The following is a 20,529-nucleotide window of genomic DNA, read 5'->3' as shown; positions in this document are numbered from 1 at the left end:
AGATTTCTGCATTGAAAATGGCTTAAAAAAGACTGAATGTACGGTGCTTTTCATTTGGTTGCCTGACGCTATAACTTCGGGGAGAAAGTCAGATAGCGAGGAAGGAAGTCGGAGAACGAGACGAAACATAACTTGAAGAAAACTTTAAACCTCGTCTGTGAACCTGAAGTACCTTCTACTGGAGGAAACAATGTGAACGTTTGACACCTCTGCCAGGGTGTTTGAATTCAGGTCAACTCTAACTAAACTCAGCACTCACCAGAGACTCTGATTCTCTCTCATCTAGTTCCCCTCTGCCCTCTGTAACGATAACGTAACCGTATAATCCAAACTTTAACCCCAAAAGTTAAATAGTGATCTCTTAGCTCTCCTCACGTCGGTTAACGGCTCCGGATCAGCACAATCTGATGTGACTCCAGGTTTTTTCTCCTCCAGAAGTTCTGGATCTGCACCGACTCTCTCCTCCAGAGCTGACCATGACCCTCTGCTCCGCCCGCCAAACATCTCTCGTTTTGATGGAGTGAACAGGGAAATAAAGACTTTAAACTCAGAATCATCCAATATGAAGGTTTTTCCAAGAGAAACTGTGCTGGACAGCACGACACTGACAAAAACAAACAAATCTGATGACACAAAAATGAGACATGTTTCGTTTCATTGTCGCGTTTATTTGGTTTGAACAAATGACAATATTTGACTTCTTATAAAAACAGCCCTTTGAGAAACTCGTCAGTGTGTCTGTGTGCCGGTCAGATTAATAATGTTTCAACATGAAAAGTAAAGAATCAAATTAAATCAAATATCCTCACAAATATCTGCCACCACAAACACCTGAATCCCTCCTAGGACCTGCTAAGAGTGTGTGTGTGTGTGTGTGTGTGTGTGTGTGTGTGTGTGTGTGTGTGTGTGCGTGTGTCTGTGTCTGTGCGTGTGTGTGTGTGAGTGTGTTACATTGTCAGGGTCTTGGGGTTGACCACCCTGCCGATGAAGAGCAGAGCCCCCGACACTTCGTCTCGGACCAGGTAGAGGAAGGGGCGGTCCACCCTATAGGTCAGGTGGCTCTGGGTCGAGGTGGCGCCGGGGTATTGGTTCCCCTCGGGCGCCGTCTCCATGACGACCTTGTGATGGACTTTACTGAGCTTGGCGGGTACAGCCGAGATCTTCTCCAGGTCGTTGTTGGCGAGCCACTCGGAGAGACCTGCAGGGAGGAAAGGAAGATGGAGGACAGAAAAAAGGAGCAATAGTACAAGAAGAAGAAAGAGGAGGGCGATAGAGGAGATGGAGGAAGAAGAAAATAAATTACATCACTTCCTGTTTTAAAGAGGTATCAAAGTAAGCAAGTGTTGCATCAAATATACTCAAGTTTGCTGATGATACTTTATTTTATTTCAAAGATTGTTGAAAATGAATTGGCTATTTTAATTCTAAATATTTATTTAAATAAATGTTTTCTTATTTTCCTGCTTTTCAAATTTGAAGGTTTGTTGCTGAACACAAAACTGTTATCTGTTTGCTGGGACTCACCCAGGTCGCTGAGCAGAGGCTGCAGGTCCGTGGAGTAGCTGAACTTCAGTGCAGGCAGCGTCAGGGACACCTGGGCAGGAAGCAGCGTCATGGAGAGGTCCTGAACGAACTCGGCGGTCAGACTCTCCTCCAGCAGCGTCATGTTGGAGGTGACGTCATCCGGCAGGAAGATGAACATGCTGACGTCGTTCTGCATCTGGATCTGGGCGATCTGGAGGAGAAACGTTCATTCTTGGGAATGAAGTTTAACATTCTGAAGACATGTTTCAAAGAAACACTCACCATGCAGCTCAAATCTGAGTCAGCACCCATCTTCACAGGGTAGTTGTCCTGTTGCATCATGGGAACACGGACTGAAGCTCCACCATCCACTTGGAAGTTCTCCGTCGCTCCACTCTGACCGAAGCGAGTCACCCACTTCCCTGTTCAGACACAAAACTGAGTCGTTACTGACGTCATGACTTTTTATTCTAAATCAACATCAGTCGAAATGAGCTTTTAGTTTCTGATTCGCTTCGATGAGTTTCTACAAATTCTCACAAGGACGGAAATTCTGACGGCGTTGGAGATGTTTGGGTTTATTTTCTTTTTCAGAGATCCTTTATTGTTTTCTTTGAGAAGAGGTGTCGCTCACAGAGGAAAAACTAAACTGAACTATATAAACTGATAACATTGCCAAAGATCCTTTATTGATTTGTTTGTGAAGAGGGTTCACTCTGGACAGATTTGAGAGACTTAACTTTGTAACAAACTGAATTTCTCTTTTGTTGCTTATTGCTGAATCACTGAAGGCTTTTATTGTTGTTTTACTTTTGCTGAATATTATTTGAACTTGTCATAAAGCCTCCAGGATAGAGTTGAGCTGTTGTTAATATCTCCTTACTTTTTACAGAAGAGAAAACAGAAAACACATGATCTGTTGATCTTTACTAATCCAGCTGCCAGTGTGGAAAAAAATGTTTAAATCGAATCAAATTATGGAGAATTGATGTAATTGACTGTGGAATAAAAGTCCAGTTTTAATCTGAAAAGCGACATCAAACTGTCCAAAACAAACAGGCGGCACTGTGGGATTCAAACCAGCCACCAGCTTGTGAGCTTCCCTGTCAAACTGTTTTATCGCAAAGATTATAAGAAACCTGACATACCTTTAAAGTAGGCAGCGCTCACGGTGTTCACTCCAAAGTTTCGGGGGAAGGACGAAGTCAGGAAGCTCTGAACCTTCCCGCCCGTCTGCTGAGACACCCAGCTGTTGACTTCATTCATGTCTCTGGCGACTCCCTGCAGACCCTTAGGACGAACTCCATACTGCTGCTCCACAAGCGTGAGGAAGTCCTGCTTCAGACGAAGTCCTGAGAGAAATAATAATAATTATAACACGTTAGTGAAAAGAGACATGATTATACGTATGATTATACATGATTATATGAATCCCTGATGTCTATACCCTGTGGCTAAAACCCCTCCATGAACTCACGTCGGTCCAGGTAGATGCGTGCCGCGGTGCTCAGGCCTTTGCCGGGCGCCTTGACGGCGGTCAGCAGGTCCTTCAGGGTGTTGTGGAGCTGCGGGTCCTGCAGGGTGTGGTACCTCAGAGCCCTGAACAGCTGCCTCTGAGCTTGCTCAGACCCTCCTGAGGGATAATTTAAAAAATGTAAAGTGAGTTCACACATTTCAGATTCAGGCTTCTTCAGTGCTTATTTCCTTGTTCAATGTTTAAGATGTTTTCCCGGAGCTTAATTCTAACCTCCAGCATGTTTTTAAACTGTGCTGGATTTAGTTTGTTGTGTGTTTGTCACCCATGGAGAGCTGCGTCAGCGCCGCCGACACGCTGATGGGGGCCAGGAAGACGTTGGTCGTAGCGTCGCGGCTCGCCAGAGCGCGGAACAGGTTGTAGCCAAAGTCCGAGGTGGCGGCGCCCATCTTGGTCTGAGGGGTGGTGAAGAGCTCCACATGTTCCTCCTCTCCACCCGCCTCCTCGCCTCCTGTGTCCGTCTGGAACAGATCAAGACAGACATGAATCCAGGAAAATTGTGTTTCTTGTATTTTGTAAAAAACAGACTAAAACATTTTTGTTCTGAGGCTGCACATGAGATTTGTTGATGATGATGAGACTCATCTAAAGTTAAACCATACTCAAAACATCATGACATTTGAGCAGGTGATGTGGATACCTGAGCCTCACAGAAGCTCAGCACGACTCCAAACACCAGCAGGAAAGCTGTTTGCTTCATCCTGGAAGAGAAAAAACAAGAGAACAGAGTTTAATACATTTCTTACATGAGACAGACGATAGACGAAGCTTCAAGACCTCCTCCAGACTCAGAAATGTCTTCAGGAGAAACATCGGATCATTCTGATGTTTAGTGAGCAGATACCAAAAATATAATATGTTTAGGAATACAAACATGTTTTACCTTTTTTCATTTAACAAAATATGCTAAATTGCTCGATGCATCTGTTCTGTAAAAACCACTGTTGTCCACTTGTTTTGAACACACCCATCAGTTATAGAGTCGTGTTTGCGGCGCCTGATGAACGTAAAACCAATATTCGCTCTCTTTTTTCTCTGATTTTGGTCTCCACCACCTCCTGTGTTCACCAGCTCGTCTCTGTGTCTGTCTGACGGTAAACAAAGACCTTCAGCTCATTATAAAGCTCTGCAAAACGAGAGGCGCTGCAGATACGGCTGATAATGCTCTGGAGGTTCATCTCCATCAAAGACACATTGTTATTATAAAAATATACATTTCAAAGCTTCTAATGAAGTTTGTCTTAATCTAAAAATAAAACAGAAACTATCTGATCACAGGATGTTTGATATTTACTTCCAGTACTTTACAGTATTTGTTACGGCCACATTTTAGTCATTAGGGTCAATACCCAGGCCTGGTGGTACCAAATAATAAAATATATGATTAAATAAACCTGCTATAATTGCTCCTTAAGTGACAAAGACAACCTGAGCCCGATCTCAAATGTGTGACAGAAACAGGAGTCACAGTGCAAGAGAAACTTCAGAGGAACAAAAGAAGAGAAGTGGATCAAACCGCCGCTGACGGTGAAGAAAGACGTGAAATTATCCACAACAGTCGCGTCAAGAGAGAAAAGTCGTCCTCCGTTTAAAGACAATGACGATGTTTGGAGCCACATCGTCCACATTCATAACAGTGTTTTGTACAATTGCAGGGAAACGCCACATAATGATCGTCCTGTCTCCTGTCTCTGACTTTTTCATAATTACGCCGCAGTCAAAACTAAATCACTGCAGGATTACGCAACATTTCCAGGGTTCAGGTCGGGACTCCAGTCTGCGGTTCAGGGAACAAAAGAACTTATAGAAAGTTCGTTGATAAAAATCTCATGTTTAAAGTCTCTGCTGACTTTTTCTGAATTAAAACAGACCATGAACTTTAAAGTCCTGCAGGCCTGAACGTTACCAACGTTTCACTGACATGTTCATGTGACTTCAGGTGTGTTAACTTCATCAACATCATTTCTGGGACTCAACCAGCGACCAGTTTCCACTTGGGGTAAATACAGCAAGCATTTATTTCCTCCGCATTTTATTCAGTTCTGCAAAGAAAACTAAATTATTATTATTATTATTATTATTTAGATTATTATTTAAGATATATAATCAGACAGGATGAGAGAAGAGTGGAGACCTGAGCACGAGCCTCATCCTGCGTCAGAAACAAAGCTAAAAACACCAAAGAGCTAAAAGACCATTGGCCGAGCATCAGAGAGAAGGAAACTCTGAATGTGTCAAGAAAAATAAGCCTATGAAGTTTTTATGATCGCAAAAAACAGGAAAAAAAAATTCATCCAAATAACTTCCTGCAGTTGTTGTGTTCATTATTCATAACTGCAGTTTATCAGTTGTTCTGTGACGTTCTTGCATGAATATAATATCAAATATCTATAAAATAGAAAAGAAGGAGACAGACTGTAAACCAGTGTCTGAGGAGACTGAGCCGAGATTATACAACCAGTGGAAACCTCACAAACTGATGACGCTGTGAGGAGCCTGGAGACAGAGTAGTCCGGACTCAACGCACCAAACTTCACTGTACCGACTCACCAAAACAACAGTTCTCTTAAAAACTGGTTTTATGTAATTATGTGACGAAACTATCATCTCATAAACACCGAGCGGCTCCACAGGAGCTCTGCAGATGAGACGGTTTATACTTTCATGAAGACTTTGGAGCAGCTGCACACACACACACACACACACACACACACAATGTCTCTTTTGTTCCTCTGAACACATCTGGACCTGGTTGTCGTGGTTTCACAAAAAACAAAAGTCTGTCCTCCGAACCTCAGACCACACACACACACTCACGCACGCACGCACGCACACACACACACACACACACACACACACACACACACACACACACACACGCACGCACGCACGCACACACACACACACACACACACACACACTCACGCACACACACACACCATACATGATGGGAAATCCAGACGGTGTCAATAACTCAATAAGCTCTCAGTTACATTCGCAGCCGTCTGTGAAGATTCAGTCGAACCAAACTAACTTCGGTTTGTTCAGATCTCATAAAAATCACATCTTTTTATATCATTTCTAACATAAAGTGAGTTGTAGGAGTTTCGGGACCTTCAGGTGGATTTTTCCATCATGTCAGCAACTTTCAGACGGATCAGGACTTGTGGAGGATCATTAAAGATTCAGTTTGTATAATCTGAACTGTTTCCTCTGTGAGTCTGAACAGGTCTGATGGAGACCTGCAGAGTCCTGAACCGCTGACACAGCAGACACGCAGTCTGAATGTTTTCTCATTGGCTGATCATCAACTCTCTGATATCTCAGCAGGGATTTTTTTTTTTAAAGTTGAGGTCACGACCCTGAGATGATTCCAGTTAACTGGCACAGAAAGTCTTTCCAACCTGAAATAACCTGACGTGTCTTCATGAAGGACAAAGTTTGATATGTTTCATAACACATTTAATGTGTTCTTATGTTTGTTTCATGATTTCAAAAGCAATAAAAATGTAAAGATTAAAGTTTAATTCGAGTGAACCCGAGCTGACACCGAGGACGTTGAAATCAGAACGATTATATAACCTGATCGATGGAAAATCGACTGATATGATTGTGTTTCTTGGCACAGAGACGCTGCAGAAAGTTCACGTTCATGCTTCGAGTTAAAATCTTTAACAGTCTTTATGCCTCAGCATGAGTCTCTATTCATCTGTTACATCTCTTATAACCTTCAACTCACAGCTGACAGAACAGGTTGTTGCTCCACAATCATTAGATTCAGAACAGAATCAGCTAAAATGTCATTTTGTGACTCCTCAAACTGAAATAATCTGCAAAAGGCCTTAAACTTAAACTCTTTCCTGTCACTGTGGAGGCTCACAGCCCTCATCGCCTGTTTTATTTGGTTGTAAATGCTTTTAATCATCAGCTGCTGTGAATGTTTCTGTTCTTCAATTTTGTATTTATTCATTTTTATGTTTTATTGTGTCTGTTTTGTATCTCGACACTGTAAATAGAAACGTGCTCAAAGGTATTTCGAGGTTAAATAAATGAAAGTAAGCTGTGAGGAGCTGTGAGGGTTTTATTTTCTCAACGCCCAAAACTTTACACGAATCTGGATCTGAATTCTCTGCAGCTTCATCAAACAAGTATTTGAGCTTCATTTCAGTCTCTTTCTGTCTCAAACATCATGCAGCTGAATTAACTGTTCGTTAATTATCTTTTCACAAACCTGCTGCGGTCACATCACAACAACAAACGTCTACATTTGGTGCGTAAAAGCGCATGAAGGGCGTCCTCACCTCTCCTCTGTCCGGTCGGTCCACGTCGTTCAGTCTCCGTCCAGCTGCAGGATGAGACGCAGCGTCGCTGTGCTGAGCCTCTTGGATCAGCGAGGCGCGTCCCCGCGGCTGCCAGCAGAGCGCCGGGAGCGCGCGCCACAGACAGACAGAAGATGAACCAGGAGCCAAAGAGACTGGAGCGTGTTTGTCTTCACAGGATGGTGTCTGTTTACTTCCCCTGAGCGGCTCAACGCTGAACCAGAGGACATTTTACTGTATTTACTGACAACATGTGAAGTTCATGGCTCACTTAGGATCAAACAGTTCAGAATTTCGCTGGATTAAACATCTGGATCATATTAAGTCTCAGCCAGATGTTTTATTTTGCTCTCCGTCTCATTTTCCAGCCGTCAGGATTCAGACAGGTCGGATCGATTTAAAGCGTTTTTCAGAAACGTTTTCAGTTCTGGTGCAATATTAGTGAAGTGTGAAGTGTTTATTGTTGTTTTTTTAACAACCCATCCACACCAACATGACCATATTAATGTAGGCTCTGTGTGTTTAATACAGCCGAGCCTGTAAGTCCTTTGTTCCATGCATTCCTGATAATAAGATGAAATAAAAAAGGGAAAAGAGAGTTTGTCTTGTCGTGTCATTATAGGTTTCATAATAGAAGTTATATGTCTGTTGTGTTTCATATGACTGAGGCTACAATTACATGTTTTTATTCCTATTTCATAATATATCAGACTGATCCTCTGCTCATCACTGTGTCCAAGAACATTCATTTATTCGAAAAGATCTCGGCTCTTTAATTGTTCTATGGACGTTGTTTGGGCATTTTGTTGAAAGTAACTAAAAAGTAGTGTAATAAGTAATATATTACTCAACACCGACAGCGATATTATAACAATATATTACTTAAAAATGAAGGTAACTAGTGATATGTAATATATTGCATTTTGAAAGTAACTCGGCCAACACTGTCGGTTAATCATTAATAATATAGTAAATATGTTGGACATTCTTGCATTAGAAGACTGTTTGTAGACTTCAGTCAGATTTAAAAGAACAGATCAATTAAACACTGAGTTACGAAGTAACACAAAATAATGACTTCCTTTTAATTAATCATCTCTAGCTGTTCAACAACTGGAACAACACAATCCAAACCATGCTGAGGCTAAAATGTAATAATCTCAGCTTGTATCGAAGGTCTTTTTTAAATTGAATTTTTAAAATTACAAACTGCTTGCGTGTAAATTAAATACAATTTCTCATACCAGTAATCATATTTATCAAGACAACGACTATGAAGAACAGAAACCTGATGCATTGTTTCACTGGTTTATTTCAGTTGGAAAAAGCTCAAGTTTTGGGAAATGTTGGAATTTTTTTTCCTCCAAGTGAATTCAAACTAATCCAAAGTTAAAAAAAAAGCTCTTTCCCACATCACAAATACACTTTTTGTCAATGACTTTTAACATCGTAATGCACAATTTGTTGGAAAAAATATGATTTTATTTGTTAGTATGAAGCAGTCTCCTGTAAAAACTGTCTTTAAATGCATTGCCAAGCCTGATAAGTGTATTTGAAAGTCATTGAGCACTGTATTTTAACATTTTCATCACATAAGACACGTAAAAAGTTTGATTAAACGTAATCTATCTGCTAAACCTGTGAAGTGAGTTTACCGTGTACAAATAATCTGTTTTTAGTACTTCAAATTGATGATTCTTTCTTATAAAACTCAATAGTGATCACTGAAATCACAGTTTATTTGTATTTTTCCATGTTGAACTACATTGCCTTTTGAACAACACAACACAGTTCCTCCTCTGATGCACCTCTGAATCTACTTTTAATGAAAAAGTTTGACATTTTGGGAAATATGCTTATTCGCTTTCTTGCAGAGTTACTGACAAAGATAGATACCACTGTCATGTCTGCAAAACAGATTAAACAAACAAGACATATAGTGTAACTGGTGAGCTTTAAGAGGCGCTGGAAGGCAGAACCAAGCTAGCTGTTTCCCCCCTTTCCAGTCTTAATGCTAAGCTAACAAACTGCTGGATGTAGCTTCATATTTTCCTGACAGACATGAGAGTGGTATCCATGTTCTCATCTAACTCTTGGCAACAAAGCCAACATGGTATCTCCAAACATGTCAAACTATTCCTTTGAGAAGTACGATCCGAAGCAGCTTCAGAGTCGTCTGGAGCCGGTCTCGTCTCTGTTAGTTCTTCCCGTCGCTGCCCTCCAGTCCATTTACACTCTGCAGCTGCTCCCTCTCACCGGCAGGGATGCTACATGTCTGCACGCTGCTGCCCTCTGCTCCTGCCTCGCTGCACGACCTGTTGCTGTCTTCGCTATTCTCCATCACAGGCTGGTCACTCATGGTGCTGTTGCCATGGGGATCGTCATTGAGCATGCTGTCGTTGTCGGGGGCCGGGTTTGTGACGATGCCCATGAAGAGGGGAGCCAGAGAGGCGTCATCGACAAGGGCGAAAATAAAGGGAGAATTCACAGAGAAGAGGGAGATGGAGCGCATGGAGGTTATAACAGTGGTGGCGGACGCCTCCACGCCTTCTTCACTGAGTTCTACGGTGCTGGCGTGGCGGACGCCGGTAACCTTTAGAGGAAGGTCGGAAATCCCAGAAAGATCAGGACCTGAAAAGAGAGAGCCGAGGCCTGATAGAGAAAGAAAGGGCACAGTTACAGACTGAAGGGCTAGGTATGCAGCAATGTGTATGGCAAGAAGTCCACATGGACAGAACATGAACATGGACAACATCAAAATTCATTCTACAAGACGCTGGCAGCTGTGCAGACACAAGTGTCATTTACACTTAAGCACAAACAAGGAAGGAAAAGGAAAATTTTCCCTTTTTCTTTTGGAAAGGACAGCAGACAAAGGCAGTATTGATGCTTGTTAAATAACCATGTTTTCAAAGGTAAGCCTTTACAACGGTGGTGTCAATAGATGTCTCATCAGTGGTTGATCAGGTTAAAACACTGTCCTGTTTCCAAGTACCAGCATGTCCGGTGCATTGATGGTATTCATTTAATCACATTCAGGCTACTGAAAAATGACTTTTTGTGTTCTGTCCAGTTTGTTCTAGAGTCGTCAAATATGTGACAGTACACAACATGACCATTGAGTTGCTTTTAAGCTGTTTGGAAGTGACATCACCACCACATCTATGTTGTTTCTTGCAGACATCCGTTCTGTCTCAAGTCTTACCCATGTTGGTCAGCGCTTCCTCGAGCTCCTGGCGGTACTGTAGCTTCACCTTGGGTAAGTTGACCTGCATTGTTTTCTCCTGAGGTAGACGTCTGTAAAGGTCGGAGATGTTCAGTTTGCCAAGCACAGATGACACGTTTCCTCGGCCGGGCAAAGGCACGACAACTAAGAAGCTGGTGTTTCCTTTGAAGGCAAAACTGGCAACCTGGACGAAAGAGAATGATGCTCTTTGTATTTCATTCATTTCATGTGAAATAACTCCTAACAGATAGACAATAGACCTCAGTTACATATGTAACCCTCCTGTTACCTGTGCGTCGAGTTCTGGATCATGCAGAAAGCGGAGAGGATACTGGGCAGACTTCATCATGTCCACCGACACTGTGTTCTGGTTGTCCAGGTAGAACGCTCCCTTAGTCGTCCCTTGGGGGTCAAAGCGTGTCTGCCATTCACCTGGAAAACACAGACGGGAGCAAGAAGGAATCATGAGCAAGTCAAGAAAAAATCTTCTCTTTGACAAAATAAACTCATGAGCCACCTGGATGCGACTTCGCATTTTCAGAGTTAAAGGAGCACTCCATTATCAGCACAAGGTGAGGAGATATCAGCTCTCCAGTTTGTAATGTCCATGAGCTGGGTACTAAGGATCCACCCTGGTCTGAATAGTGTTTGGTCTCGTGATATTAGGGCGACATGTATACTGTTTGCTGATGATGTTGTCCTTTTGTCTGGGATAATGATCACATTTACAATGAGGCAGTACCAAATGGACAGTTTGATTATCGACAGGGAACTCTTGGTGTATTTCATAACTGTTTCTCTCTCCATGTTCTGTGTCTCCCTACAAAATGGCTGTCAAATAAAGGCAAAATGCCAAAAAGCAATCCTAGAAGAAGAAGATCAATATTCCCAGTCTCCCCCGAGAAATGGCAGATTGCTCCATCCAGCCGATGGGCAGCAACTCCCTCATGTGGATGACTTCAGGAATCTTGTTCTCGAGTGGTGATTTAAAGGGTTGTAAGACTCATAAAAAGCTTCAGTAAAAGGGTCTTTGGAGACTGACATTGACAGAAGGCATGCGTACATAGATCAAAGTAATCGCCATGAGGTTACTCTCCAGGTCAGCTGGCTGTGCTCTACAAGAGACAAACAGGAGGTCAGTGCTTCAAGAAGACCTTGTTATCAAGCAGCTGCTTTACAACTGGAGTGATGAAGTCGTTCAGGATGCTCCGATGATGCCTCCTTCTGGAGGCTCTAGATGGACAGAACAGATTTCATAGTCCAATTTGCCAGGGGGCACTTATAGACCCTCTTATTTGTATAAACAGATACCTGCATATAAATGCAGAATCTGTATGCAAGGGGGGATGATTGGATGAGGTCTGAGGTAAATTTTTCGAAAGCGTTCTGGTTTCTGTTTATGGTCTGTTTGTAGAATAGAATTGACAAATCATGTTTGTGTTGGCTTGGTTGCATGCAGGTAAACAGTCCATGTGGAGGGCAAAAGAGGTGGAATGCATTCGCAGAAATGCAATCTTGGTACCAATAAACTTTGTCTGACAGTGATTTAGCTTTATATCACCTCTTCTTTATCTATTTGGATTCAGATGCACATAAGTTTAGAGTAATCTTTCAACTCCAACTCCATTCTTGCATCTTAAGTTGCTCTTTTGACTGTAAACAGAGACCAGCACACAGGAGAGGAAGTCTTGGATGGAAAGCCGTTATCCAGACATCCGCAGGGTATACCAGATGTACAAAACATTGGCCAAGAAGAGTTTGGGGTTTTTTTGCGTCACTCTGCATGTAAGTGGCACAACTATCAGCAAAACAAGTAGCCCGATCTATTCTTCAATACAGAGATGAAGTCAGCTAATTGACTGAGGAGGTAAGACAGTTGAGATTTCATTCAAATGAACTGATCTATCATCACTTTTTTTTATTCTGGGCACTTATTGCTCATAATATTGATCATCTCCTCATAATGCAATGTTCTATTGGGAAACGTTGGGTCCTGACATTCAGATGGATGCCACTTGACATTCACCACCCATCCAAACACTGTTGCAGACAAGATACAGTGCCTTGTGTAAACGCCCTGATGCCCTCTGCAGCAGGACAATGTGCCCTATGACACTGCAAAATCTGCTCAGGAATGGCCTGAGGAATATGGCAAAGGGCTCATGTCTTTTGCCTGGGCACCAGATTCCCCAGATCCCAATCAAAATGAGCATCCTTTAGAGATGCTGAACGAGTCCGATTCATGGGGGCTCTACCATGAATTGGACTTGGCTGTGACCCGTTGAGGCTTGAACACAGGACCTTGGTCGCAGATCTTTTGAGTCCTGTAGCTTGCAAGTGGGGCCTCCTTGGATTTGCCTTGTTCTGGCGCATCCCATGGGAATATTCAGGCCAGATCAACACCTTGAGCTCTTTGTCATGTTCTCTAGGTCATTCCAGAGCAGTTGGGGTGTTTGAGGGCACATTGTCCTGCTGGTGAGGGCCACTGCTGTCAGGGAGTGCCTTTGGGATGTACTTAATCTGCATGATCTGGGTTTTGGTGGGTGTTGCAGGTCAAGTGGCATCCACATGAATGTCAGGACCAAAGACTTCTCAGCAGAACACTGTATCTTAATGATAAATGTGATTCACGTCTTCATTAGTCCCCTTAATGTTGTGGCTGATCGGTGTAAATCACAACACTGTGTGGCCTTGGGCGGAATGGTTCACCTTTGAAGTACACAGCGTTCATGAGCATGAGCACCACGTCATGTGGAATACTTTCCAGAAAGTTGGGGATGTGACCGTTGGTGGCATTCTCCACCCATTGGTTGACCTCTTCCACAGAGACCAGAGGGACGGGCTGTGATTGGTACCTGCAGAGGAAAAAAACCAGCAAAGTAATCTATGAGTTGCTATAGATTGTAGAAGTATACACATGCTACCATCGTGTTGTTTAAGTATCATTGCCATCAATGTTTGATAGATTCTAGTTCCATTGTCATGATTGTTGATGTTTTCTCCTCAAACCTCCAGCCTCAGTCATTTTTGGCCATTTCCACATATACTACAGTACCTGTCCAGTCTTTTCACACCATGCCTTTCCCCACATGTCCAGCAGATGCCACTAGAGACCATCACTTAACCACCTAATCCCCACCGCTGTTGCAAATTTACTAATTAGCTCCCACATACAGTATATATAGCCAACATTCATTGCTCCTCAATGGCCAGTTTGTCAGTGCTTACCAGTCTTGAATATACCTGCCTGTTTTGCCAACATTTTGAGTTATGCAAACTCTGCAAAGACTCAATCAATTATCTGAATGGATGTTGGTCTTTAATGACAGGAAACTGATTCAAACCAGTGTGCGTATATAATGGCCTGTGTGTAGTTGATACCTGGCCAGTGACTCCTCAACAAAAGACAACTTCACTTCAAATCCTGAGGGATAAAAGAAGAGAGAGAAAATGGAAAATATAGATTAGACGAGTGCTACACCAAACTTTTTAAAAACCATGACCAGTTTAACACTCATCACAACATACCTGGCCTCAGGTACATGCGAGTTGCCACCTCCAACGATGTGTTTCTGAAATGAGGTAGAAGTCCTCCCAGTATGTGATGGTAACACGGCAGACTGTGGGCATGAAGGCTTTTCCGTAGCAGCTTCTCCGTCTCATTATGAGCACCTTCAAGAAAAAAATGTAATCTGAACAAAACAGGGAAACCAACACAATACGAACAATCCCTTCAACATGTGGTAGCAACTAAACATCTGTAGCAATGCTAGCGTTTCCAGAACCAAAAAAATGATTGAGGGTAATGCATGAGGAAAGGTTGTGTATACGTCAGAATTTTTATTTTATCTTCTGCACAGCCATTTAGGACATCTTAGACTCAGTGTGTCAGGTTCAGCACTATATTCAAGTTAGCCTATTAAATTTGGTGACGCTGTACAAATTTTGTAATATTAAGAGACATTAGAGAGAAACTTTGCAATCTTTAAGCTTCATTTGAAGACAACTAAATAACGAATAGTAGGTTTGATGCCGATAACTGTTTCTTCATGTTGCTTGTTGTGTGTTGATACTGCAGCTCACCTAACATTAACATTTTTGTTATACGAAGCCCGTTTCCTCCTGGATCCTCACCGGTATGTGTGTGTGTTGCTGTTGTGTGTAATGTACTCTTCAGGAATTTGTTTGCTTTGCAACTGAGTGTAACTTTGATTAGCACCCAGCCGTAAGCTTGCTAACACCGACCATTACAAAGCTGTAAAGTTAAGGACCTAGGCAGTGAGGCTGAGACTAATACGTAAATATATTCCTTGTGTAACGTGCAGTGGTGATGATTTTGGTTCAGAATCGGTTCTTCATGGTAGAAGTGCAGCTAACTGGGAGTTAGCATCACTTTCAGAAAACCAGAAACATGGTAAGCTGTGTCTGTGAAGCATGAAAAACAAAATTAAACTGACTGACCTAAGGTAAGATGAGCAAGGGCAAAGGCCAGGCTGAGAGGTGATAGGACAACGTTTGGCTGCTGTGGACTAATAGGAAGATTTTCCAGGAGCTGTAAACCCAGTCGCTCTATGGCGCCCCCAATCCTCCTGCGTTCCTCAGGACTGAACGTTTGCTTTCCCCCACAGCTTTGAACCTCCTCTGTCTCCTCATCTTCATTGACAGGACCAGAGTCATGAGGGGTTCCTGGACTGGGCTCCTCCTGAAAACAAGAAGACAGACAGCGTTCACTTATAAAGAGAATGATTGCTGAGAAACAGCCAATAAATAATTTCCCTTTAGTCGTTAGCAAGGTAGTTTTTTAGAATAAGGTTCTTACTGTCAGTCCCAGACAGCAAAGACAAAGCAAGAAAAGAAGAAGACACAGCTTCATTTCAACCTGCCTGAAACAGAAAGAGACATCATCAAAATTGCTGTAGACGATTACCATAACACATAACATGCAGCGACCGTGCTCCTCCAAAATAGTGTTGGGAGGAACGCAGCGAGGCGAGCCCTCACATTAACATGGCTAAAGGCCTTTGCACCCAAGTGCGTTTGTTTTGTATGTATTAAATCCATCATTCGATTAAAAAAAACATTGTGCACAGAAACCTTGCACACTGAATCCCATGTGTTAATTATTCAATTTGCCGTGTAAATTCACAATATGAGAGAAGATAGTCATCAAACAGTGAAGATGATTTTGTGGTCCTGACTTCTTGAGAAAAGGAAAAGACAATAGCCTACTGGGTCCATCCAATCCTGAAAACAAGACAAACCAGGCAGGGGCAAGGGGCAATGGCAGGCTTATACCAACAGTCCACATCAAGTGAGTCAGACTAAATTCAGTCCAACAAAGGCTACATTTCTGCTCTTAGCATGTATGTTAGCATGGTAGCATGGTATGTTTGTAGTAATCTCAGTTCAACAGAAGTTCAAATAACCCTGACAGAAATGGTCTGTATATTGGTATTAAATCTTGTCTGCTGGTGTTGCTGGAGGAAAAATCTGGGGATTAGTTATTAGGGTTCATCCTCAAGGGACTAGGAATGTCTTTACCAAATTTCAGGACAATCAGTTCAATTATTGCCAAAATATTTCAGTCTGGACCAAAGTGTTTGAGCGACTTACTTCTTTAGAGCTGTACTTCTAACGGCAAAAGCTGCCAGGTTATTAAATTGTTGATAATGTTTTTCACTGTCATGTTATCTTTCAGCGCATCTGTCTATCTCCCTAGTAGGTTTAGAGTCAGTTGAGGTTTCAGATACGGCGGCTGTGTTTACCAGTGGACTAAAGGTTACTGTTTCAGAACCTTTTTTTGGCTGAGCTGCAATACACTGAATACACAACACTGAATACACTGAACTACATGAAATATATGAGTCTATAGTACCAACACTATACGTGATCATATACGCTCACATTCGCTCAAATACAGTCTGTATCTATAGATCTGTGGTGTCACATCTCCTGTGGGTGCATGTCAAAACCCTATTTATGCTTCATTAAGTTTGTAAGAGTATTTTAGCAGCACTGAAACTGAACAGCAAATGTATCTCCAGACGCATTATCAAAAAAGGTGAACTCAAAGACAGTCTGAACTCACCTGACCTGTGTGTGATGAGGAGGCAGACGAGGTAAAAGATGAGATGAATAAAATAAGAGTGAAGACAGATATGGTCAACCTTCTCCGGGCTGGACAGCGCAGTGGCTGGACTCAAACAGTGCTGCCCCCCTATTGGCGGGTTAATAATCAACCCGGGACGGATCATGACTATATCTTTGGTCACAACGAGATGCAAAAATATAGAGACAGAAAGTCAGATTGTTGTAAAATTCTTTGCAGTAATTAGATTTCTTCCAGTAATTTGAACATTTTGCTGTGAATCCATGAGCCATTATGATTATTATATTATTATGGCACACCTTTGAATTTGTTCATCACTTAACTAAACAGACCTAAACCAAAACAAACTAAACAACGATAAACTTAACTAAACTTAAATAAAAACAAGCCTAAACTTAACTAATCTAAAACAAACAAAAGTAAACAAACCCAACCAAATCTAAAGTTAACTAAACTAAAGAAAAAATAACCAAATTGAGCTAAAGAAATCTAAACTAAACTAAAAATCGAAACTAACCTAAACTATCATTAGCATTAGCACTGTTTTATCGGTGAATTAAAGTGCGTGTCAGTGTTTCAGATTGAAACTGTTGTTCACTGAGTCGTCCTTCAGCTTCGGGCCGTCATGGCGCTCTACACATACATTCAGCAGAAAGAGTGGGCGTGTATTTGTCTTCTTCTGACTGCCTGGTTCCAGCTCAACGCCCCCACAATGCAGCTGTGTGACAAACAGAGTTCACCTTGATCCTCATAGTCACTGAGGCTCTCTGTGAATTGTGTCACTGAGGTTTGTTTCAGAGTACGTCAACGTATTGTCCTCAACATAACTGAAGAATCTGTTTAACTTCATGTTTATTTTCGTGGATGATGTCCTCGTTTAAATGAACATAATGACACTCATCCTGACGTTTGGGATTTCTGTTTTTGAAATGCAACCGAGATTTTCCATGCAGGACAAACAAGACTGAAGTGAACTGAACACACTCAAACAGCTGAGACTTCAAGTTTAAGTTAAAGACCACTAGACTAAACAGTGATCAACTTATGGTTGGAAAGATTTTCACGCCGGATGATGATAGACTAAGTTTAGAAAAACAGGCGTTACTTCAGGTTTCAACATCTGGTGGACAGTTTAAAACCAGGAGAGAGAACAATATATCATAAATGTGCTATTAAAGGTCATGTTTTCAATACAACACTAGTTTCAGTGATGTTTGATATTAATGTTAAACTCAAAGTCAACTACTTAACACAGTATCTCCCTGAAAGAGGCCTCACACATAATACAAATGTGTCACACTGGTTTTGAGAACAGTACATGTTGCTAAAGTAAAAATTTAGACTGTGCTCAGTATTATATATATTATATTATATATTACAGTATATCCATACAAATGCAACACCAGTGATTTGCCACTAGATGTCACCATTTTGACTGTGTGAATACCTCCCAGAGCTGCTGCTTACGTCTGAAGGCCTTTACAAAAACACTGCACTTTCATTTGGGGGTTAAAGTGCCATGTGCCAGTGTTTCAGAGGGGGGTTGCATCTCAACTGTGTGTGGCTCTCACCCCCATCCTGATTAAGTGCTTTTAGAAACTGGTTCCCTACCAAAGTCGACATCCCAGCCAGCCTGCGCCCTCATCAGTATGCTTTCAGTACCAACGGATCCACAGAGGGTGCCATATCCACTGCCCTCCACTCAGTCTTCACACAGCTGGAGAATGAGAACAGCAACAACAGGATGCTGTTTGTTGACTTCAGCTCAGCATTCAACACAATCTCATGAAGCTGATTGGAAAACTAAACACTCTGGGCTTGAGTACAAAGCTCGGCAACTGGATATTGGACATGGGCCTCTCAAGCAGACCTAAACTAATCTAATCTAATCTAATCTAATCTAAAATAAAAAAATGAACTAAACTAATCAAACAAAACTCATCTAATCAAAACTCATCTAATCAAAACTAATCTAACAAAACTAAACTAATAAAACTAATCAAACTAAACTGAACAAATCTAATATGATCTAAACTAAACTAATTAAACTAAACTAGTCTAATCTAATCTAAAGGAAGGCTCTACAGCGGATGATTAAACCACCAGAACATCACTGGTACCATGTAGAGAGCATCGGTCACATCAGTGAAGTGAGACACAGATACTAAAGACAACACCCACCCAGCCACAGTCTGTTCACCTGCTGCCATCTGACAACAGATACAGAAGTATCTGCTGCTGGACCACCAGACGACACAGCAGCTTCACTCCTCAGGCTGAGAGACTCCTCAACTCATCCCCAACAATACACACTGTGAAACTGAGTTTTTTGTTTGTGGCTTTTTAAATCTTATGTAGCAAAAAGGGACTTAAACTCAGTTTTGTTTTACAACCTTTGTGTTATAACGGAAATTGGACTGATTTTTGACCTTTTATAATCAGTCGAGTGAAGTCGGACTAATAGAAATGAAGTGGTTACCAGCAGCAGTCAGCAAGAGAGTTCGCTTATCTAGCTCCACTATTCTATGTTACAGCTGAGGCTGCACTGACTTGAACTTGTCAAGTCCTTATAAATAAAGAAATTATAAATGAAATGCATGTCCACGTGTGTCCACTGGGCGACAGCAGAGGATAAACTCAAGTCTCACTTCATTCGACTGTAAGTGAAGTAGCAGCACATCTGTCTTTAAGGATATTTCAGGGTTTAAAGATTCAAACTACTCTGATCACTGCACGGTCAACTAAAGAAATAATTTACTTTCCTCTTAGAGTCAGAGAGGAGGACAGCTGAATTAAAGATGACGTGGTTTTTGGTATGAAAATAGACAAAAACAAACAGTATGTGAGTATTTCGAACTGATTTTAGTTTGTCTCTCCTGCTTTTTTCATTTCAGTTCATTGAAGCGTTACCTGCATGAAGTTTTGATAAAGAAAATCATGTTGCCGAATAAATTAAATAATACTGACAATGAAAAGGAAGAAATGAGAGAATATTAAACTTTGGATTGTTACAATGATTATCACTATGCACAATTATGAAGACCTCAAACTCAGTCCACTGTTATTGTGAGATTATTCCTTCATACAGTTCATACTGAGGGGTGTAAGTGACATGTTGGGAAAATAAGTTCAATAAACAGTTCATCAGCTAAAAGCTCTTAATGATGTGTTTCTTCACTGGCTGCATGTCGCCCATTAGCTTGCACCTCCCTTTCTCCTCTTTGCTTAACTCTTTACTCTGATGAAGGGACATATTTCTATTGTTTCGTGGAGTTTACTAATTTTCAGATTCTGAACGTTTATTTCCGAGGTAGCAGAGTAGTGTAGCGATGACGTATTTCTGTAGGCTAACTTAAGTTAGCCTCGCCCTGGTTCCCTCCACAAAAAGATTTTTTAATTGCATTTTGGTTTATCTGTGTCAAACACAAGTTGGATACTTACAGGTTTTGTTCATCAAGATAATTGATGGATGAACACCACTTTTGTGATTTTCAAAGCGTAAATCTAAATCTAAATATCTTCAGCCTATAGTAACCACACAGTTTATTTCAGACATTTAACAGAAAACCACTGTAAAAAAAACTTTGGGACGATGGAACTGGATTCACTGATTTCAGGGTTTTAGGACAGAGGACAACAACACTATTAGAGAGATATTTCAGATGAAAACTAAAAAGGACTCCGGTGTTTTCTTCTTATCACTTGAAAATGCGCCTTGTGCTGCTAGATGAAATAATCTGTGTTACTCACATTTACTTTTTGATTAACATTATTTTGTTGTTGTTGTTGTTGTTGTTCTTCTTCTTTTACTGACCTG

The 20,529-nt window shown here is 41.5% G+C and overlaps 2 protein-coding genes across 2 annotated transcripts; both read right to left on the bottom strand.

Moving 5' to 3' along the window:
- Positions 1–647: 647 nt before the first annotated feature.
- Positions 648–7,437, bottom strand: serpinf1 (serpin peptidase inhibitor, clade F (alpha-2 antiplasmin, pigment epithelium derived factor), member 1). Its single transcript, XM_084374068.1, has 8 exons — positions 7,360–7,437; positions 3,699–3,759; positions 3,324–3,519; positions 3,002–3,157; positions 2,673–2,876; positions 1,807–1,946; positions 1,525–1,735; positions 648–1,198 (listed from the first exon to the last, which is right to left on the bottom strand). The coding sequence occupies exons 2-8, from the start codon at positions 3,756–3,758 to the stop codon at positions 948–950; spliced, it is 1,218 nt and encodes a 405-aa protein (XP_084230194.1). The 5' UTR covers position 3,759; positions 7,360–7,437; the 3' UTR covers positions 648–947.
- Positions 7,438–8,799: 1,362 nt separating this feature from the next.
- LOC311269944 (alpha-2-antiplasmin-like) lies at positions 8,800–15,481 on the bottom strand. Its single transcript, XM_084374508.1, has 8 exons — positions 15,423–15,481; positions 15,065–15,305; positions 14,132–14,275; positions 13,985–14,027; positions 13,313–13,458; positions 10,893–11,035; positions 10,583–10,787; positions 8,800–10,029 (listed from the first exon to the last, which is right to left on the bottom strand). Exons 1-8 carry the CDS (start codon positions 15,474–15,476, stop codon positions 9,575–9,577), a joined length of 1,431 nt encoding a protein of 476 aa, XP_084230634.1. The 5' UTR covers positions 15,477–15,481; the 3' UTR covers positions 8,800–9,574.
- Positions 15,482–20,529: the final 5,048 nt, after the last annotated feature.

The sequence above is a fragment of the Pagrus pagrus genome, assembly GCF_965226575.1.
Source record: "Pagrus pagrus genome assembly, chromosome: 14".
NCBI lineage: Eukaryota > Metazoa > Chordata > Actinopteri > Spariformes > Sparidae > Pagrus > Pagrus pagrus.
Note: the sequence above shows the minus strand (reverse complement) of the source record. Positions and strands in the feature narration are given on the sequence as shown.